The sequence below is a fragment of the Pteropus medius genome, unplaced genomic scaffold, assembly GCF_902729225.1.
Source record: "Pteropus medius unplaced genomic scaffold, Ma_sr-lr_union100, whole genome shotgun sequence".
In the NCBI taxonomy this organism is placed as follows: Eukaryota; Metazoa; Chordata; class Mammalia; order Chiroptera; family Pteropodidae; genus Pteropus; species Pteropus medius.
Genome location: NW_024344370.1, coordinates 11912708 through 11936652, shown reverse-complemented (window position 1 = coordinate 11936652; position 23945 = coordinate 11912708). Strand labels below are relative to the sequence as shown.

The following is a 23945-nucleotide window of genomic DNA, read 5'->3' as shown; positions in this document are numbered from 1 at the left end:
TATACAGCCCGGCTCTAGTTGACAGTGGGGACAAATTGAAAGCTTTGAACTAGGCATAGAGCTTAATGCAAAGAGTAGACTTATCTGCCCCAGTTACAGTGGCAAGGTGTCAGAGGTCTGGAAGGAAGTAGTTTTATCTCCAAAAGGTGATAGGGATGAGCAGCTCTCTGGGTTAGGCTCTGGTTATTAGAGTCATTACAAGGGTTTCAGATGAGTTAATGAAGTAGTAGAGACAATACTATTGCCAAGGCAAGTGGACATCAGAGAGTAAATTTTCTGAAACTCTAGCATTCCAGAGCCATTACTTCATTAGCAATTTCAAGTAAAACTGGGCCTTCAAAATCATGTAACACTGTGACAAATACATAAACTTGCCACGGAGAAAACCGGAAAAACACACTTTATAAGAAACTCTATTGCATTCTTAGATGGAATATCATATATAGACGCTTGGTAGTTTGTAATTATATTGATTTACCATGTGAGAGATAAGGGTAGACAGAATTTACCATAGACGCTCACAATAAGATGAAGTCAGGGAATTCAACAGCATTAGATTTGACTTTGAGAAATGTCACAATTAGATGTTCATCTAAAAAACTGACATTTTAGCCTAAATTACATTCAAGGGAAATATAATCATAGGCTACCACGGATGTTGCCTCCAAGAAATGCAAATGATCTACAAAGACAAAATGGAGATATTCAAGTGGACAAATCACAGAAGTACTACAATGTTAAGATTTTAGTAAAATTTACCTGTCATTTCTGTGACCATGATTGAAGTACAATTGAATCAAGTATGTTTTTTAAAAAAAAGAAGCAAAATAAGACGTTTGTAAATATACCAGAGAGAAGAAATGGGGAAAATCAAGTCATAAGTTCTTTTAAAATATTTTTTAAACAACTGAAAATCTTCAAGATTTAAGAAGAAAATAATTATGATAACATGCTTCTAAAGATTTCCAACTACCAATTAAATGAACACAAGTTGGTCCCATTTTATTTGGCTACTTATTAAAAACTTAAAAACTCATTCCTGTAACTTCATATTTTAAATGCCTCCAATTTTTAAAAGTAAGAAAAGGATATAATTTTAAAAGGATTATTCAGTCCATTCAAAAGCAATTATCAGAAACTAGTCTCTGGAAAGAGTAAGGGACAAAATTTCTCCCACCACGATTTTATTTTGCGATTCATTAACTCTACTTTCCCTCAGGTATCAATGAACATATTTCAGATGAATGAAAAGTCCAAGATGAGACATGTTATTAGTTCTGAAGTATAAATTACACTTGCTTACTCTGGAAAACACGACTAGAAAGATGTTTAAACAAGGATGTGCTCAGTACCTTGTGCAGCCACAGGCCAGAAATAATTTATGTCTCATAAAGTTCTCTAAGTTGTTCGTGTCTTTTTACTCAAATGGAGCACAAAAGACCATTGCATTTTCATTACGATGACACCCGCACATCAGATGTTACTATTTATGCTATCTATAATACTTAAAGAGAGAATGCTCTTTTTTCCCCGCAAGAAAGCTATCACACTAGTGCGATTTGGATCCTACTAACAATGTTGTCTTTCCTTTGCGGTAGCTACCAATAAAATGTTATCTGAAAAGAAGACTATATTCTTGCCAAAGCAAGAAGACTTTTTTGAAAAACGTGTTTTCTCTGTGGGTAGAAATCTCAGCGTTACACTAAATGAAAAAGTAAGACAGGAAAAACATCTGATGGGAACAAAGTATGCAAAGAAATTGGCAAAAAAAAAAAAATCATTTCAACACCACTCACAAAAATTTAAATTAATATGGTATACAACAAGAAAGAACGAAAAGTTTCCATATCAATCTGGCTATTATAACTGCATGAAGAGGAAGCAAATTTCTTTATTTGTTTAATTGTTATAGTCACCTGGAGTGATATATTTTATATTCTAGTTGAAGTCGGACTAGGCTAATATAATGTAACCAACTAAAATTCATTCCAGAAAGAATTCTGAAAGAGTAACTTAGTAGGTTGCTCTGCCCACCAGCTCTCTACAAGTGCCTTTGGACCTGAACTTATCAGGAAAGTCTATCCTAGTAATTTACCTGTGGAATATTCTGCGACTTAACCTAGTGAATAACAAGGAGACAATTAGGAGACACTCATGGCATTTATTCAGGGCTCAATATGGCCAGCGAAAGTGGAGCAATTTATAACACATAAACCTCTACAACTTTGGGGAAAGGCAGAACAATGTTATTACCTCCATCTTACCATCAAGGAAAAAAAAGGCGAACTCCACAGTCAGATAGATTGTAAATCGGCACCACAGTTAGCAAAGTAAAAAGATGCTTCCTTGCTCCAAACAAAATCAACTATACTACAACGCTCATTTTTGTTCTTTTAACTCAATATTAAAAAATTAACTAGATAAGTTTACTCTCAAATACATATTAGATAATATGAAAAGCAAGTGTGCATCATCATATTTTTTGGTCTGAAATTAAACTACTACATTACAGAGGACGTCTACTGGGGGGAAGTATTATCACATGGTATAAACTCAGAAGAGATTAATAATCTGATCTTTATCCCTTCACCCATGAATAATTTTTAAAAACAAGGCAATCGCTCCTCTGTTGAACCAAATACACAAAAAAATAAAATGCAGCAGTCTGAAAATGATATTACTTCTTAAAGGCTCAGAACTATGTACCAATTGGAAGCAAATGGAGAATCATGAGTGGAATCTAGGTTTCCTAAATGAAAATCAACTTTAAAATGAAAGAGAAAGACCCCAGACGAATAAAAATATGCCAACTTGAGTTTTCACAGCAAACTCAGAGTTCTATTTACTTACATAAAAGTTTTAAAAGATGATCACTCATGTCCTAATCTAAATTAATACTTTTTGAAGAGTGTGGCAGGAGTTCCATCTGGAAATTCATGCAAAATGAACTAGAGGTCTCCTGTGATAATCTTCTGTCACGCTTTATGGTTTATTTGTCAAAAATTAACATGCCTGGGGGTTTGTGTATTTTCTTAATAGCAAAGAAACCAGATTCATCGGTCCTCTAGTCACCCACTTAATTATTAAATTCTCTTCATTTTTATAAATCTGGCAGGATTAAGAGACTATGATTTCTGTCATGTTTAAATTCATGCTATAATGAGATTGAATTTTTCTTATTACTTAAAATAATTAAATGCATTCTCCTTTTTTAAAGAGATGTGTTTTAAAGACTATGGTAGATTTATCAATTTTTTTTTTCACTTGGAAGAGTAGCACCAGCATGAATTAATATTCATTGCACAAAGACAGGTTTTGTGAGACCAGTTAATTTTCACATTTTGTTTGCAGGTTTGTTTGTGGGAAAATCGGGTTGTGGGTCTAAAGAAGTTCTCTGGAGATCATGTCTTAATTTCTCTTGTGTTCTCCCAATGGTGGAGGAGCCAGTACCTACATAAATGAACATTTAACATATGGTGGCAAATGCGTGATGTTTACAAGAGAATCTTAATTACAGAGAATTCTGAAAATACTGCAAACAGATCCTCTTCTCTATATTTAGTAACATAAAATGCATTACATGCTAACAAATGGCAGTGAGGACACTAGGTTTTCCAGGTTAGTAATATGTGTTAAAACAAATCTATTTTTTTGACCTACCTATAAGTCTTTACTTAGTGCTACTTTAATCCACTTTAAGGTATAGTTAGGTCTCCAAGAAAATTCAGCAAATATTTCGAACATTCGGACCATAAACTGAATTATCCTAAATATTCAGGGGCTGGCCGGAGGGGCGTTTTGTTTTCTGTGTGTTTTTCCTGAGCAGAAGAGGGCAGAGTGTGTAGGTGAGAACAGTGATAGGACGTGGGAGGTTGAAGGTCTGAATTTGACAGGGTGAAGTACACTGATCCCACATGCAGAACACAGAAGAGGTGGCTGTGTAGACTTAACTTGGCAAAACCACAGAGGAAAATTGGAAACTGAAAAGGTTCGATATGAGACCACATGCCCACTATCCTTGGAGCAACACTTCCTCTGGACTCAGTGACCCAAATATGAAACATATATCTTTGATATCTGGTGCCCACTTCTAAGTACAATAGGAACAGAAAATATAAAACATCCTATAGTGCACGCATGGCTTTATTTCAGGGGGATCACTAAATTGCTGGCTCGATGTTCTAAAGTAAAGGAGTGTCTTAGAGTTTATATTTTGTGATCCCAAGAAAGGTCATTTTTTAAAAACATTTTAACAACAACAACAAAAATATATCATACCAGGACACATAGATGAATCAAATCCTTAAAATATGAGCTCTGATAATTCAGCTGCATCTGTTGTGTATCAAGCATGCAAAAGGCATGGTACTCGGGATGCAAGAAAGATGGAAATGCTCATTCCCTGCCCTTGCTGGAAGCCCAACATCCAGCAGAGGACCGAGAGGTAGAGACAACTCTAGCATGAGGCAGAAATCATTACAACTGTTAAAGCAAAAGTGTTACAACAGAGTTCTGCAATGGTCTAATGCTACCTTTGGTTGGAGGAGCTTCGGAGAAGGCCCTGTACATATGATTATGAGCAGGACCTCACAAGGCAGAAGGCCGGGATGCAAGGGGGAGTTGCAGGGAGTGTGAGCTGGGGGATAGGATTCTCTACCTAACTTTATTATTCTACTCAAAAAAGTCCTTACCTCCGTGCAAATGAAAAATGGGCTGAGGCACTGGGGGAGAAATTTCTTGGGCTATCTTGAGGGCTATTTCCTGTAGAGAAAAAGAAGGGAAAAATTTACAAAGTGATTTTATTTTTGTATCATTACCCACATGCAGAATCTTCCTCCCTTTAGTAATAAGTTTCTTTTTACACTTTGTAAAATGTCCATCCCTCTGTCATGTTTTAATCATGCCTGGAGCAGAAACTTGGTGGGAGGGGGAACTGAGTTGCAAAAAAGCTTTCCAAGTGTGCAAGGTATACAAATAAACACATTCACCTATATCATCAACCAGTAGTCCTTCATATATTTAACAATCTGAATATCTCAGTCGTATTGAATAACGAATATACAAATGTCTTGGTTGTTATTCTTCCAGATGTGCTAATATTTTAAATAGCAGGATGGATGAGGAAGCATATGCTTCAATGGGGCGGGGGGTGGTGCTCGCTTTTTTAGTATTTTTTATTTACAGTCAAGTGAATAAAAGTCTGAGTTCTCAAAAATAAATCCTCATATTCCCAAGTACATATTTTAAAGGTGGATGACTATGTTAGAACTAGTCATAAAATACTGGAAAGAACCCCGCAGTTTGAACCTATTTCTCAGATGAGCCAGACCTATCTTGGCATGGCGGAAACGGCCAGGTAGGATTAGCCTTTATCACTCCTTTCTTCAACAGATCCTTCTGCTCCTCAATAGCTGGGCCGTGACTGGCCAGGCAGCCTTTAAAAGCCACAGGCACACGAAGGCTGGCAGAGGGTACTCTCCCCAGCTCCTTCCCGGGCAGGTAGAGCACGGATTGCTCAGTGTAAGGAGAGCAGCTCTCCCCGGACTTGTTAGAACACTCAACCTGCTGCTGATCATTGAGAAGCTTGGCAGACAGATGGTGTGGGGAAGTTCAGGACACTCCAGACCACCCTGCTTCCCTCTGCATGTTTAATTAGATTGGCAGAATTATTTGAGGACCTGAGGGATAGTAGCTGGTTTAAATAAGGAGGTGAAGAAAGGCTGCAAACTCATCCTGTATGTTCTTGAAACATACAGGAAAATAATCAAGAAGATATTTTTAATCTTTAACAGCAAGCCAGTTGCCACATTACTGATTTTGTAATGGAAGTGACAATTGTAATTAGGTGTAAGGAATACAAGATTGCACATTAAAGTCAGCACCTAGCTGTAAAGGTAAACAATCTATTACCTATGTGCAAAAAGAATAGACTAACACATTAAAGAGGATAAGTTTAGTGTTACCTTGAGGACTTCTGGACTGGTGACACCTCCAGTGAAATTTTTCAATTAACTTAAGGTTGCAAATTTTATAGCGATGTCTTCAACAGATGCCATTAACTTTATGACAGACAGAATAATTAAAGCCATTTAACTGGGAAGCGCTGAAAAGCCCATTTCTTTGTGGATAGAGAATCAAGAAGCATTTTCCCCCTGCTGCAATCAAATTTATCATGCCTTTGCATCTGTTGTTCCTTGGGCCCTGGAGAAATGGATTCTGCCATCAAGTAATCCGGAACTATTTTTGTCCATTTATCTACACAGCTAAATTAAGTGCTTTCAACTTCTCTCAACAGCCTTTATTCCCCTCGTTTGTACATCACTCTTCACATTCCTTAAAAGATCTCTGTAATTTCAAGATGGCTAAAAATTTTGTTTCCCAAAGAGAAACAAATCTAATGTCAGAAATCCTCATGTAAATTTTGTTGTTTTGTTTGGAAAAAAAATGTTCACTTTGTTTACACTCCATATACAGCAAACTACTAGTAAATTATTAGGAGAAACAAAACAATTGATTGTTTGAAGCTAAGGCATTTTGAGAAAAATCCCTGCTACCCTATTCACTTAGAATAAATAATAGGGCCAACGAACCTTGTCACCAAATTCTTAGCTCTGCATTCTTTGTAAAGAAAACACTGTATCTAGAGATTATATGAGATCACCTAGAGAAATTAGAGAGAGCTTATTAAATATATTTAAGAATCCGAAGGAAGGAGAAACAAGGAATTAGCTTAAAAGCCTTTTTGCTTTTAGAGATTTTAATGAGCAGTCCTCGGGAAGCTATGTAACATCTTATAACACACAATGGTGACCCGTCACTTTGAAAATGAATGGACAGAGAGATACAGAGGTAGGTTAATTTAACTCTGCTTTAAAAAAAAAAAAAAAAATAAGGCTACCATTAAGCATTTCTAATCTTCGGGTTCTGCCTTTCCCTGGCTTGTTCATTGAAAATGTTCCTCATTTTCTTCTCACGCACTTCTACGCTGCTGTAAAACCTAAAAAACCAAATTCGCACATCTTCAACATGAAGACTATAGAGCCATCTGTACTGTCTTACTTACTAATCACAGATCTTTCTTCTTGTTTCATGTCAGATTGAAGAACTAAATCGAAATGCAAACACACACACCCCACATTATCACAAGGGTCTTAAGTGTAGCGGGATATTAGAGAAAATGAGATTGCTGTGACCTAGAATACCTGAAAACTCCTAAAGGACAAGAGACTATAGCTTCATATGTGGGCAGCTCAGCAAGCTCAAGGTAAGAAGAAGTGGTAGGACTTCAAGAAGGGGACAGAAACAACCCAAACTCAGCAGGACAAAGCAGGAGAGACAGCCTCTGTGGAAGCAGGGTATTCGGCCTGGTAAAGCCAGCGAGCTGTGAACAGCATTTATTGGTTCCAATCAGTGGGAGGCCTTAAGAGATGTTTGCGGGCAAGCGAGAGACCCTAGAGATTTTAATCTGACTTGAGTGTTTGGGGTAGGTGGACAGGAAAATGGTTGAGGAGGAGGAGCTGGATTCGGAAAAAAAGCCCATAGAAAAGTTATTTGGCAAGTAAACCAAGCACAATTGGTGACAGATTAGAAATAGCTGATGAAAAAGATTACATGATAAAAATGATCAGTGTTTCTAACGTGGGAAGATTGGAAGAATGGCTGACCCATGGATAGCTCTTATTCATAGGGAACTTTGAAGTGAGGTGGGAGTGGGAGTGGCAGAAAAGGGTAGATGAGTATTCTGCAGATTTTTTGTGTCATTTATTACAGAAAGTGCCTCAGTTTTCTTTTGGGAGAAATTATAAGATTAGCAGATTAGATAGGTAGAAGTCCGTTCTTGAAGTCTTTACTTTTTTGAAATAAAAATCGATTTCTGTTATCTGCTCAGTCTTTGAGGACATAGGGATATCATTTAGTTACAGTGATCAAAACAACCACAATTTAGAACAGATCAAATTATAAAGTGTGCTTCATATGTACTTAACTCAGAGAGGAGGACCAGACTGCCATGGACAAGCACAGCACTTTCCCAGGATGAGAACAAGATGGATTGAAACCAAAGTCCTATACACGACCTTCACTCCTCACAGCACTGCTCTCTGAATTCATCCCCCCATCTGCAGAGCAATACCTGAGAGACTCTCAAATGAAAAGTGGTGCCAGTTAATTCTCTGCCCATATGTGCAGCGCTTGCTTATAACTCAAATCCTGCTGCTCCCAGGGATTTGCTGGCTCTTGGATGTTTGAGTGCTAGGACACTTTATAGACCGCTGGCATCGCTGCTGCTGTTTCTGACCTGGTCAAGTAAACCTTAATAGTGGTCAGGCCTTGGGTAGGTAATTAACTTCATGATCACCAGGGGGAACTAGCATGGCTAATAAACAAGCAGTATATCAAAACGGTACTTTACCTAATGGCGCTACACAGGGTGCCTCATTTTAGAGGCAGTTATTGTTAAGAAAGTGATTTCCAGATTAATTAAGTTGTTTGATTGCTTTGTAATTAGGTTGGAGAAGTCCTGTGTCTTCACCACAGAGAAACAAGCTGCAAATCTTTTTAAAAGGCATATGCTATAACCACTATAGATTATTAATGTGCTTTTAATAGCTGTCTGTTCACAACAAAATGATAGTTTCTGGTTGCCTTGATTTTCTATCAGGACAGAGGGAATCCAAGAATTAATGATAATTACAATTTGAAACTCCTAGTGGATCAAAGAGTAAGACCCCATTTGAATCCTTGTTGTTATTACTTGATTATCTGCTTAAATGACTTGTGATGTTTTACATCATAATAATCAGTGTTATGTTCCTTATCGCTTTGTAGGAGATTCTCGGCAATGAAATGACACTGCTTATAAATCTCAAGACCCAACTTCACAGAATCGAAGCCAGGATCTTCCTACAAGACAAGCGCCAGCAGATAAAGTGGACAATGGAAAAGTTATGTAGGAACTCCAAGCTGAGGGAACTTTGAAAAATAATAGTTCAAATCACCTGAGAAGTTTGAGTCTTTCCTACCAGACCCGGCTGATGCAAGTTAGAAATCTTCCTTTCACTTTGACAGCTGTCTCAAAAACTGGCTCCACTCCAGATATAACTGCAGAATATTAATTAAACCTGGACAGCTGTTCAGAATCTAAGCGGACAGAAAAACCTTGATTGGCCTTCAGTGGAATTATCTCTTGGTAAGCTGTGAGGTATTCACAGCGGGCCAATGTTTAGAAATAGACTTATATTCCTGGGTTTTCAGGTAGAGAGGATTGCATACAATGACAAAACTTTCTTATTTTCTGGGCTCTCTGAACCTCTTTTGGTTTTCCCTGTCCTCTCATTGCTTATTGATCCTTCCACAGCCAGCACCACTATTCGGTGTCACCTGATTGATTGATTGATTCAACAACTATTTATTAAACTTCCATTACATAGAGGGGAGTGGTATGATTAGATTTACATTTTTAAAAAAACTCTCTAGCTGTCCTGTGGCTCTAAGCGGACAAGAGTGGAAGGGGAGATGGCTTCGGAGCCGACGAGCACAGACAAGGTAACAGACGGTAGTGCTTTGGAAAGGACGGCTGTAGATCGCAAGTAGGTGCTGGCAGCAGAGTCGACAGAATTTGCTGAAAAATCGGATTTAGGAAAGTGATGTGGATAAGAGAGGAAACAAGGATGACTCCTATTTCAGGATTAAACAAATGGGTAGGTAGAGGCACTAACTGAGATGGGGAAGACTGAGAGAGGATAGAGTTTGAGAGTAAGAGAGAATTAAGAGCAACACTTGAATACCTGGGTAAGCTTTAGACTCTCTTACTTATGGAGGTACCACTTAAAATAATTTCAAATGTAATAAAATGTACATATATTCCACATTGTATGCAATTATATATAACAATGTTATACTGAGTGGCTGTTCTTATATATAATATTTATATTAATTAAACATTTAAAAATTCTGCTATAGTTTTTACTGTATTTGAGAGCAAATAACATTTTTCCAGCTCACATTATTTAGTGCCTAACAGATTTAATAGCCCTGATCTGTTTCAGATACTCAAACCAGTCAATAGTACTAGGGAAAGGTTTGTAGAGAAGGAAAATTCTACAGGCTAAATGCTGAAGTTTGGGTAATGATAATTTCTGTCTCCTGTCACCATAAGTAAAACTGAATAAAATGTAATGACATGTCTATTATATATTCCATTTCTCACTTCCTCTCACTAACTTTTAATTCTAAATGCTGGTGAGAGATAAATTCTGATTATATGTATAGACACACAAAAAGTGTATTTTGATTTCTCAGTGTCTAATCTAGTCCCTGTTACATAGTAAACTAGAAAGATCATGGATTTTTCTAATTCAATAATTGTGTATTAAGTTCTTTTTATGCACAGAGATTTGCACGACCTGCTAGAACAGATTAAATGGGTGAACAAGACTCAAAGAGTTAAAAATATCGACTGATAGAAGCAGATCTGCATATTGCCAACTCTAGACTCATCTTGTGAAAAAAATTCTGGATCCTTATTCACACGAAAAAGAACTTTTCTGAAACCAAAGCCCTTAAATGTATCAAAATTACTAAGGGACAAACTCTCAATGATAATACCATATAAAGTACAGTGTCACAACAGACTCAACAAATGTACATGCAACGCTTTTTAAGGAATGACTGATGAGGCTATAGGGTGGAAGACATGTAGGGAGTGAAAGAGAGTTCTAATAACAGGTCAATTTCTATGTCATAAAACTCCCATAGATGCCTATTGTCTCCATTTCATGAAACTGTTCTTCTGGAATTTGTGTACTGTATTTGAAATGCTGTGGCACTGACACAAATCCCTTGGAGATGTGTTATCATGGGTTCCTGAGAATGTTTTAGCTTTTCGTTGACCTTTCCTTATTACTTTGAATTGATGTCACATCTCAAGGTGATCCTAAGTAAAGACTGGTGAATGTCAAGAGTGATGAAGAAAGCTGATTTTTAGTTGTATGTTTTCTTCCCATCTACAGTAATTCATCTTCCCAGCAATAGGGAACAGATTACTTTCAGCCTTTGCTTAAAGTTACCGAGTAGCATTTGTAAGGTCAAGGACGGGTAGGTAAGAATAAGAACACAGCCACTTAACAGTGGTTTCATGCAATTTTGTGAAATTTGATGCATTCTGTTAGTCTTAGATAATTCGTCTCTGAATCTAGATAAAAGACTGAGTTAAAGAATGTAACCTGAGGTTTGTATATTACATATATTTTTTTTGTATCTTACATGAGGGGGTTTTAATTTTTTAATGTAATTAGATACAAAGAATTTCCCTTTTTACTTGGAAGAGGAGTGGATACTATCAGGAAATTGCTTCTCAGATTGTTTCCTTCAATTGCTGAGTAATTGAGGAAGTATTTAAATTAAATGCTGAAATCCGTGTAACTTGCATATAATGTAATCTAAATGTATTCTCTATTATAAACCTCTTCCTTTCGGCTCCTCTTAGTTAAAAAATAATACTAAATTTAAAATAGTCCCATTTAAAAAATGCCAAACGTTCCTTTGGCCTCTGGTATAGAGGAATTCTGTCAGAAAGAAGCAGAATATGTGTACATAATTTTTTCTTTTAAAACGTTAATCATTTTTCAGTTTTTAACTCCAGAAATATGTTCAGACTTCACTTAAAAGAATCAGACACTCATTCTATTGCTTCATAATAAAATCATATGTAATGTGCCAAGAATCTAACAAATCAGAATTCTGACTTTTAGTTTCCATAAATCATACAGATCCTGTATGAAATCTCCCAGTACTGAGATTCTTTCTCCTCTAATAATATGATCCATTTCCTTAGATCAATACACACTTCCTTCTCTGTGGTGCGTAGGATAATCATCTGGGAAGCTTTAAAAATGCTGATGGCCAGGCCCTATTCTACCCTCTTTGAAATGAAATGATTCTGATATGCTGCCAGAGTTGAAAGCCATGGCCTTGTCCACTGTATTTCAATTTCAAAACCTCCACTTGCCCTTTAGATCTCTTAATTGGGAAGTCTTGGATTTTTTTCCCCACTTCCCTATTTCCTTCTATAATTCTCCCTATCAATCCAAACCAATAGCATCCTATCATGTCAACACTCCAGAAATCCCATCTGCCCACAGGTGTCCTCTTAGGTTAATCAAGTAAATTACATATACCCTACTCATATTGCTACTCTTTTCTAAAGTCATTTCTACAATTTCTCCCTTCCTTTAAAACAGAAACACATCCAGTCTAAGCTGTGTATCATTCCCATGTTCTGGGGTTAAGATTAAAAGTCTCTGGAAAAGGAAAACATAGAGAAAAAAATCCATTAATCATAATCTTTTTTATACTTTTACTATCAACTTTAATCATATAATTGTTCAAAATTGAAACACCAGTTTTCATTTTATTCAGTACCTAAAAGTAAATGAATGAGACATTTGACCTAAAACTGTACATCTCATGCCTTCATTTTTTTCTTAGGCAAAATGCCTATTACTTGGTCCACATAATATTAGAACATTTAAAATTATTAGCACAGTTAAATTCAAGGCATGGGATTTCAATTCAACAAAGTGAGTATCAGAAGCAAAAGGAGGATCACTTTAATTATTCTAGTCATTCTCTTTTGCAAAAAATATGATTTGCCCTTATCCAGGACAAGAATGTGTCCATTCAGGGTCTTATTCTATTTATATTCTATACATATGCCCATGATATTTTTAGCATAGAATCCTAATTGATGGAGGGGGTGAAAGGGGCTTGTTTCAAACCACACGGAACCCTGAAATTCTGTATGTGTCAAAATCAACTACCTTAATGAGCTGCGGTTATTAATTACAATGTGTTGAACCCTTCTGTGTTGGAGTATATTTAGGCAGGGTAAAAAAGTTGTGATTACTCTCCTAAAAGGTAAGGTGGAGTCTTTAAGGACCTCTGAATAAAAAATTAAGTATACACAACAGGTACATATTTTGACATATAAATAATTTGACAAATATTTATCTTACTTAAATGTAAGACCTGACACTGTAAAACTACTAGAATAAACATAGGAAAAAAAACTCCTTGACATTGGTCTTGGCAACAATTTTTTTCTTTTTTCTTTTTTTGAATATGATAAGAAACTCACAAGCAAAAATAAATAAGTGGGATTATATCAAACTAAAAAATATCTACAAAGTAAAAGAAGCAATTAGCACAAAGGCAACCTACCAAATGGGAGAAAATATTTGCAAACCATGTATCTGATAAAGGGTTACTATTCAAAATATATAAAGAACTCAAACAACTCAACAGAAAAAGTCAGATTAAAAAATGGGAAAAGAACGTGAATAAACGTTTTTCAAAGAAGACATATAAAGACCAACAGGTATGTGAAAAGAGACTTGACGTCACTAATTATCGGGGAAATGTGAATCAAAACCACAAGATACCACCTCACACCTATTAGAACGGTTATAATCGAAAAGACAAAAGACCACAAGTGTTAGTGAGGATGTGGAAAAAAGGGAATTCTGGTGCACTACTGGTGGGAATGTAAATTGGTAAATAGTCAATAAATGCTAGACTCATTAAGTCGAAGATGATTGATACTCGGAGCTTCCTCCAAGTGATGGAGGCAGTTACAATGAATGAATGAAATAGTAGCCATTTCTGGAGGCTGTGTTTAAGCTGGAGCTTTGTATTCTGCGAATACTCAAGGGGTCTGAAATGGCCAGTCACTCTGGGTGTCTGACCAGGTGTGACTGTAAGAGACTAGTGCTTAGTAGTTGAACAGGAGAGTACCGCAACATTTGCCTCATTTTTAGCAACAATGTGGCAGATCCTTGGTAGCTTTTAGAGAAAGTTGGATGAATCAGACCATCCCTCATCACAAGGCTCTCACCCACCAGGGAGAGAAGAAAGACCCAACAGAAGATAATAGGACACTGTGCTCATATGGTGGTATATGTTAAGTGAGGAAGCCATGAATTCAGAAGGGAGAGGAATGAATGGCTGCACAGAGTGACCTTCAACATGAACCTTGATGGAAAGTGGTAAATGAAAAAATGAAAGGAAACTCTTGAGGCAAAGGAAACTAAACAACCAAAGGAACAGAGTTCCAAAAGTGAACAGTACATTTTGTTTTAATTTTATTACAAAAGCAATTATATATACACCATAAAAAAATTTCAAATAGTTCAATAAGGTATACAATAAAGACTAAAAATCTCTCCCAACCTCTGACTCCCATTCATTACCTCACTCAGATATTTATTATGAACTCATTATGTGCTAGGCACTGGAACAAGCTTTGGGCTCTCGTGACCAGCTCACTACCCCCAGTTCTACTCTTCAGATACAGTGTCTTTTGTTAGGGTATGGATTGTCCAGAACTATGTATATATGTACAATATGTATTATGTATATAAAAATTCCTCAAGCAATACTATTATGCGCGCACACACACACATACTGTTCTATACTTGTTTTTTTCTTAATAATCTAGCTATAACTTTCTACATTGGCCCATCTAAATCTATTATCTTTTTAGCACCGAATAAAATTCCAGTATGTCTTCTGCCATAACTGACTTAGTCTTCTATTAATGGATATTTAGATTGATTTCAGTGTTTTGATGATTCAATGAATATCTTTTGAATACTTAAGCAATTATACGAATGAGATAAATTCTAGAAGCTAAACTGCTGAGTCCAAAAGTGGGTTCATTTTTCACTTTAGTGCATTTGGCTAAATTGCTCTCCAAATTGCTCACCACACTACTTTATACTCTCACTAGGGTCATGGAGGGAGCATCTCCCCCTCAATCTTGCTAATATGGAGTTTATTCAGATTTTGGTGGTATCGCATTATTTGATATGCCTTTCTTTAGATTATAAGTAAAGCTGATCATCTTTTAATATGTTAATTCTTTGTGTTTCTTTTTCTACAAACTACCTGGTTCATATTTTATTCCTCTGAGTTGTTAGTCTTTTTTTTTTATTATTGATTTGTTGTTTTGTTTTTGTTTTTTTGCAATTGAGGCAATTCTCTCAATACACTGAAAATGTTTCTCCCATTTGTGCTTACCTTTTAATGTTGTTCATGGTAACTTTTCTGTGAAATTTTTATTTAATCAAATTTATCAACCATTTTCCTCTATGGCTTTTAGATTTTATACTTTGTTTGAAAAGGCCTTCCTTACTCCCAAATTATTTTCTAAATGCAACCATATTTTTTCTCATACTTTTATGAGTGTTTTAAATTACAAAAAAAAATTTTTTTTATCTATATAGAATTTCTTTTTTGGTATAAAGAGTGAAATAGCAGTATAGTTTACTGCTATAAATGGCTATTTCAATAAGCACATTTAAAGAACTCCAAGTAATTTAATGCCATGAAGGGGAAGTTGCAGGAAATTAGGGTAGGGCAGTGAATGGTGGGGAGCAGAGAGGATGGATGAAGATCAAACTAGAAAAGTCTGAGGGTCAGTTGGAAATAACCATTAGGGCAGTATTCCAGGTGAGTATTTACCTAGGTAGGACCCTGGGGTCCCTATTTTTATCAAGTGCTTCAGTTGACTCTTAGGCACACTACAGTTTCAGAATCCTAGCCTTAGAACAGTGATTCTGAACCTCGGCTTCACATAATAATAGTCTAGAGAACAGTAAAAAACCCCTAATGTTTAAGTTATAATTCAGTCCAATTAAATCAGAATGGGGATGGGGTGGGGGAGGGCATCAGTCATTTTTAAAGTTTCCCAGATGATTCCCAAGTGCATTCAAGTCTCAGAAACACTGCTTTAGATTCTTCTAAAGAAAGTGAATTTTCCAGATTAAGTTGTTCTATAACTTGACTATGTATCAAAATCCCCTGGGAAGCTTTTAAAAGGATATATACTGATGCCAGACCAGACACTTGAAGTTTCTGATTTAATTGGTCTGGGACCTGAGTTTTTTTTAAGTTCCACAAGTGATCCTAATGTGCAGCCAGGCTTTAGAACCTATAGTGCAGTAATTCTCAAATGGTAGAGTATATCGGAATCACCTTGGCAGGAGTCTTCGACCCCCAGGCTGCGGACCGGTACCGGTCCTGGTCCATGGCCTGTTAGGAACCGGGCTGCACAGCAGATGGTGAGCAGCAAGCGAGTGAAGTTTCATCTGTATTTGCAGCCGCATCACCACCTCAGCTCCACTTCAGATCATCAGGCATTAGATTCTCATAGGAGCACCAGTCCCTGGTGCCAAAAAGGTTGAGGACTGCTGACCTTGAGGATCTGTTATATCGCAGATCACTAGGCACCACCCCACAGTTAATGAGTAAGTCTAGGCTGGAGCCTGAGAGTTTGTATTTCTGAATAATCTGGTGCTGCTGCTGCTGCTGCTGGTCTGGGGATCACATTTTGGGAACCAGTACACTCATGTGTGTCATGGCAAACCATGGAATATGTTTCTTTAGTTAAAAGACATAATTACATTTACATCTTGAAACAGAAGGGCTTCAACATAGAAAAGACGTTTGGTGGAGGTGGCACAGGCCGTGAGAGCACTCACAGAGAGGGACCCAGTTCTCATTCTACAAAATCCCTGAACTAGAGGCTGGGGAGAGGAGCCTGGTATAGAAACATATCAGGGAAAATAAGGCTTAGCAGAAAGGGTGTAACAAAAGATGAGGCTGAGTTTGCTAACTTGGATGCAAGTGGATGATGACGTTGCTAATAACTGAGTTATGTTAGTCTTCAGAATTGGCAATGAAAAACTTGATATTGGATAACAGTTGCTGGTGGGACATATTCGGATCGAGAAAGCTCTAATAAACAGAATCATGGATCTGTGTTTCAGGAGAAACGTCCAGGCTATGGGAAAAATCAGCACATGCATGAAGCAGAGGACCTTGGTCAGACTGCTTGTCACAGGTAAAAGGGTGACCAAGGATGTAACCCAAGGGATCCATCCCAATAGTTAAAATTAATAAGGAAATAAAAAGGAGCCAATAAGGAGGATGGAAATACAGAAAAGGTATCATAGGAAGCAAGGGAAGAGAAATCTTCAGGAAGCAGAAAAAGGCTTCTGTGGGGTATATGGGCTGAACAAAAACAAGTCATTGGATTTGGCCACTGCAAGGTCATGGCTTGAGTGGGGTGGCAGAACGGGAGTGGCGACACGCCTGAGCACGTCAGCACTGAATCCTGGCCAGTGCTGTACCTGAACTAGTTTCCAAAGGGTAACGAGGCAGGAATTCCTGGCTCTGTTTCACCGAGACATAAAATGAAGATAATGAAAAACAACACTTACATTTAGTTATTCACTTAATCAAGTTATAATTTTAGAAGAAATTTCAAATGTTATAACAGCTAATCATTTTATAGGATAATTTAAAAACCTAATATTAAAAATGTGCTATCAGGTGGAAAATGGATGAGATAATGCCTCAGTGAGAGCTTAGCTTTTACATTTTATGAAATGAAACCAAAGCAAAACAAAACATTGATATTTCCCCCACAGGATACAAGATTTACAGTTTTGGAATCCTAGCACAGAACGGTTTTACTTAGGATATTTTTAACTAATATCTTTTTTTTAACCACAAAATAAAGGAAAATGTTCTACTAAATAGTTTTGTAATGTTTTCGAAGAGCAATTAACTCAGAACAAATAGAAAAAAAAAGATTTGTATTCAGCATGCATGTAACAAAAACCACTCCAGTCTTTACTCAGATCCTATACACCACCTTCCGCAGATGCACGCTTTCCTCGGTGATGTTAGGTACAAGATAGGAGCATGTGCCATCACCACCATGGAGCTGACAAAGGATAAATTGGACTGAGGGGATAACTTTAGTACTGTTGCTACTCTTGGAAAATGCTAAACATAAACCTGTTTAACAGCTCTAAACTGGATGCAGATGGTGAGGGTGGAAGCAATCCGCATATGGGATTTTACTGGCGAAACATTAGAAATCCACAGAAAAGGAACTGCTCATTTTTAAAATAAGTTTTAAAAACTTGATCTAAAAGTAACATCATGCTCATGGTGAAGGGCTTGGAAAACATATTAAATTATTAAAACAAAATTGGTAATCCCACTAATATAATGTGGTGTTTTTCTTCAGTCTATATTTTGATAGTGTGTACATGTATATACAAACATACATTTAAATAGGTTTATAAACCATATTCAGTTTTTGTGTCCTGTTCTTTACAGATAGGCTGTAATTATAATTTTCCAATCCCATTAAATATTTTTTTAAATGTGATGATTTTTTAACGGCTACAAATTACTCATACAGATAGTTTACAATTGAACCATCACTCTTATTACTTAATGTTTAAGTTGTTTCCAATTTTGTACTTTTATAAATAATGCTGCAATTAACATCCTGAAATATATATTTCGGAGTGCTTTTCTGATTATTTCCTTAAATTATAGTTCATAAAGTGCAAATAATAGCTCAAATGATGTGAACTATTTTTAGGGTTCTTGACATAAAATACCACTTTGCTTTCTAAAAAGATTGTAAATTTACATTAATGTATTGAGAATATCCGTCTCACTATTCTATCACCAAAAATGATTTTTACCATGTGTGCTTTTTAATATTTGCAAATCAGTTGAAACCTTCTCTTTCATTATGGTGAGTAGCATTTATTTGATTAGTAAGAGATTGGACTTTTCATTTGTTTACTTGTCATTTCTACTTCTTTTGTGATCTGCCTGTTAATGTCCTTTGCCTGTTTTTCGAGTGAGACACTAGAATTTTTTCTTACAATCACTTAAAAGAGCTCTTTATAACTTAAATTTAAATATTAAACTTCTGCCCATTATATTTGTTTCAGATATTTTCTCAGTTAGTTGTTAGTATCTTAATTTTGTTTATGGTTTTTTAATTACAGAATTTTAAACTCTTAATATATTCTTATTATCGATCTTTTCCGTAGTGGTTTCTTCCACTTCTTCATGCTCAGAAATTATTCCCCCGTCCTAAACATGTTAAATATTCAACTAGATATTAATTTTACTTTAGGGGGTTTAATTTTTACAGGTAATTTAAAATTCATGCAAAAATCATTTTAATATAGAGTATGAAGGAAACTCACCTCACATATTTTCATTTAGATAGACAATTTTCCCAATACCATTTGCAGATTAAACTATTTCTCGGTGGTGTATGATGTTTCCTCCTCAAATCATTATCAATCCCTGTCAATTTTTTTAATGTATAAATGACTATTTGCATTTATCACTTTATTTTTTAATTAAATGTATTGGGGTGACATTGATTAAGAAAATTATATAGATTTCAAGTGTACAATAATACATCATCTGTATATTGCATTGTGTGTTCACCACCCAAAGTCGAATCTCTTTCTGTCATCATATATTTGACCTCCTTTATGCTTATCTATTCCCCCTCCCCTCTTCCTCTCTGGTAACCACTAAACTGTTGTCTGTGTCTATGAGTTTTGGTTTGTCTTATTCATTTGTTGCTTTAAGTTTTATATCTCATAAGTAAGTGAAATCAAAGGGTTCTCAACTTTTTCTGTCTAACTTATTTCACTTAGTGTGATTATCTCAAGGTCCATCCATGTTGTTGCAAATGGCAGTATTTCAACTTTTCTTATGGTTAAGTAATATTCTGTTGTGTGTGTGTGTGTGTGTGTGTGTGTATTTACCACATCATCTTTATCCAATCATCTATAATGTGTGATAATTTCAGGTAGTCAAGTCTAGCTCACTGAATTTACTTGGCCAATTATATTTACTCAGTCTCTCAGATATACCATAGAGTCATTACGTCAGCTTACCATAGTGAGCATTTGTCATCATTATCGTCACCCAATATCTTCTGAGCAGCCTCCTTGTATAAGAGGAATTTCTTGTGTTATGAGACCTGCCTCCCCAAGGCCAATGCCATCACCCACTTTTCCAGCTTTCCTTGCAATTACAGCATAGGCAAGGCTTTGCCAATTAAGTCTAAGTTCAACTTTGTCTTGAAAAGGGGCAATATGAGAAAGTATGTGCCAAAAGAATCCATTAGTGACAAAAAAGGTGATGGAGGCATCTTTCTTGAGGAGCAACAGTGTCAGAATTTCTGAAATCCAGGGATCAGGAGCAGAAGTAGCCAGGACTTGTTCTGGCACTGTGCCAGGTTGTGGTCTAGGTGCTTCTGAAGGCTATGTGGCCTCCAATGACCGACCACTCTTTAGCCTTATTGGGCTAGCCAATACACTTTAATAAATTACTCCTCTGCTTAAACTAGACAGAGTGAATGTGAAGCTTGCAATGAAAGAAACAAAACACACACAAACATATACACAGACACACACACAAATATAAGAATTCTGGTTGGAATTGCTTTAGAACTGTAATTTAATTTGGAAAAATTATAATATTTAGCCTTTTCTCCAGTGAACATGACATGTCTTTCAACTATTGAAAAACAGTTTAGCTTTCAAATAAAGTTGTGTTTCTTTGTAGCAATCTCCTTCAAGTCTCTTTCTGGTTACTTTAAAGCCATGGTGTTTTATGGCCCTCTTTTGCAGGGAGGGGACATGGGAAAGGAGTGTGAAATACTATCATAAATTGATTTCTTTCTTTATGTCATTATCATTTCTAACTGGTTATAGTTGGTAATATACAATAATATTAATTTCTATATATTCATCTTGTATATAATCTACTTAATGAATGCTTTTGCTAATTTTAATATGCATATATTTAATTCCCTTGAATATTCTAGGTTATTTATATCATCTGAATATAACAAATTTTACCACCTTTGAGTTATAGATTTTGTTTCAGTTTTATGTGCTGCTTGACTGCAAAGAACCTCTAGAAAAGTTAAATATTAATGGGGAGAGATTTTAATAGAATGCCTGTAGTATTTCGCTCAAGTAAGATATTGGCCATTAGTCTAAATTAGATATGTCTTACTATATTATGGATTCTCTATTCATTCTCATTTTCTGAAGAGTTTTTAGCAGAAATGGATGTTTAATTTTATAAAGCGCTCTTTCAACATCTATTCAGATGAACATTTGACCAACTGCTATGATATATTAGTCCTATTCATAATATTAAACAAATTAACATTCTTGTGATAAACCTCAGTAGTTTATAGTAAATAATTCTTATAGTTTTTATTAAATTTTAACATTTATATTTCAAAGTGAAATGGGTTGGTAATTTCTTACTCTGTGCTGTATAATTATTTTCTTTTTATTTTCTTCTGTGACATAAAAGGAAATCATTTCTTTTCATGCTAGTAAAGTTATAATCTTTAAATGTTAAGAAAACACACTTGAATGCATATTTTGCTAATTAATAAATTCAAAAGGAATACAGTAATAACTCGTTTCCTGACCCACTCCTCGAAATCAATGAACTTAGCGTATGTGTACTTCTGCTGCACCTCCATCTCTCTTCTCAGTCGATGAGTTTTAAATCTATATTGTTATTAGTGAATCATTATTTATACTATTACATTTTAAAGACTCTTTTCAAATTTTCATTTTCTATTAATGCTTACCATAGTACTTTTATACCCCCACCTTCCCAATTCTTTAGTTCTTCATTTTAATTTAATTCTCAGTCATCTTCTGTATATCTCTACTTTAGTTTCTCAGAAAATACATGGAAAGTACATGTTTATGTGACTTCGAATATACAACAGTGCATTAATACATGAATACACATGTATAAAATCTTAGCAAGTAGAATTCTTTGGTCTCAACACCATTACCTAGCAATATGTGGAAGAGAAGTCTGAGGCCAGCATGAATTTTATTCCTTCATCAGCAATCAATTCTTTTCTTTTTTTGATTCAAAAATTGGTATTTTTCCTTCATTGTTTACAAGTTAAAGTTCACAAAACTATATCTAGGACAGAGTTTTATTTCTTTGTTTCTTGTTTTTTGTTACTCAATTTTTCTTCCAATTTGAGAAAGCATTCATTAATATTATCCTTAATTATCACATTTGTTCCATTTATCTGGTTCTCCACCAAAAAGATATACTGTTATAAATTAATTAATGAATTCCCAATTTATATGATGTTGATGTTTACCACCAGAAAGTACAGTTTTTCAAATCTAGTAAAGAAAGATAAGAGTGTTGTGAGGGCAATAGAAGTCTCTGATCAGTTCTAAAAACAGTTTTCTTGTGGTGGGAGGTGACTGCCAGATATTTTGGTTTGTTGGCATAGATACCAGTCTCAGATGTCGGGGTATGCATGCAGCACAGGAGGGTGATATCTACCTTCTGTCTTCTGCTGTCACACTGTTTCTGAGGTCAAGTCATGAGTTGACTGTTTTTGAATCATGAGATATTGTGTTATACATAGGGGAATTTTTCATGAAGACATGACCAGTCATTGGTATATTCTCAATATCAATATTACCACAATTTTACAAATTGGGGACAGCAGGATGTTATTAATATTTCAATTAAAAGCATAATTAGCTAACAAACACACAACCCATAAGTCAATCCATCACTCTGAGGTATGTTAATGTCAGTGACTTCAATTTAGGTATTGTAACTTCTATCTTGTTAGTAAAGACAATTTCAGGAAACAAAATGGTACGTAAGGCTCAGGTCAGATAGGCACACAGTCATGGCAGAAATGGTTAAAGCCTTATATCACTAGAAGAAGTAAACATCCATCATTTATGTCAACAATAAGAACAGGAGGGATGAAACAAAACAGCTTCATAGAACTACTGACAAAGCAGACTGCTACTACTTATGTGAAATTTGTTGTCAGGGGAGGTATGTACACCTCCTGATGTTAAAAGTCTGCCTGAGTCTCTGGAGAGGGGAGAAAATATGCATTTTGTCTTTCTTCTTTGAAAATAAAAACTGTCAAATGAAATGAGTGTCAATAAGCTTAAAACATGCATTTCCTACTGAAATAATGGCACAAAAGTACCAAAGCTGAACCGGCTTATGTATTTTTTTTTCTATTTTCAAGGATGCTAGAATGTGCCCATTTCCAAACCAAATTACTGACCTCCAAGTAAGTGGGCCGTTTACCACTTACAGAACTAGCTTCATTTCCTGCATTTGTCCTATTTAAAATGATTTGCACTCTGCCATTTGCAACAGCATGGATGGACCTTGAGGGCACTATGCTAAGTGAATAAGTCAGACAGTGAAAGATAAATATCGTATGATCTCTCCTGTACATGGAATCTGAAAAAGTTGAACTCACATAAACAGAGAGTAGAAAGGTAGTTACCAGGAGCTGGGGGTTGGGAAAATTGGAGAGATGTTTAAAGGTACAAACCTGCAACTAGTAGATAAGTAAGTTCTGGAGATCTAATGCACAGCATAGACATTACAGTCAATAATAATACTGTATTATAAATTTCAACTTGCAAAGAGACTATATCTTAATCCTTCTCACCGCAAAAAAGAGATGATACTTAAATAATGTGACAAATGTAATAGCTAAAGCTATGGTGGTAATCATATTGCAATATATAAACGTATCAAATCAACAGCTGTATACCTTAAATTTTACACCATGTTATATGACAATTATATCTCAGTTTAAAGAACTAAAATAATAATATGATCTGTATCTCCAAACATTGAAGTGGGGCATGTTCTTTGCTTGAGATTCTTCTCTCTCTCTCTCAATTTCTCCCCCTAACCCCACCGTCCCCTCCTTTTCTCCCAAAAACTTCAACACTAAATTTATTCCTTTAATGACTGGTTGGTCACTCTGGTAATTATTGTAGAGTTCCAGAACATTCTCGTATGTGCAAACGGAGACTTTTAGGCCTAATTGTTCCAGTGTATAGATACACTAACCACAAACTGAGATGTATAGCTACTCCAGATAAGCAAAGGGGATGGCCTTCAAAGTGTGCCTGGGAGACACAGGCAACAGGACAACTAGTTTCCCATCAAAAGTTCTTTCCAATGGAACTTCCATCTTCAGATGATGATGACAT

At 35.8% G+C, this 23945-nt stretch overlaps 1 protein-coding gene across 14 annotated transcripts in view; it reads right to left on the bottom strand.

Moving 5' to 3' along the window:
- MAST4 (microtubule associated serine/threonine kinase family member 4) overlaps positions 1 to 23945 on the bottom strand; it is a 513739-nt gene that overhangs the window by 69620 nt on the left and 420174 nt on the right. For all 14 annotated transcript variants that reach the window (XM_039870096.1, XM_039870097.1, XM_039870098.1 and 11 more), the window contains one exon: positions 4692 to 4761. In XM_039870096.1, coding sequence (XP_039726030.1) covers positions 4692 to 4761 — 70 coding nt within the window. The remainder of the gene's footprint in view (positions 1 to 4691; positions 4762 to 23945) is intronic.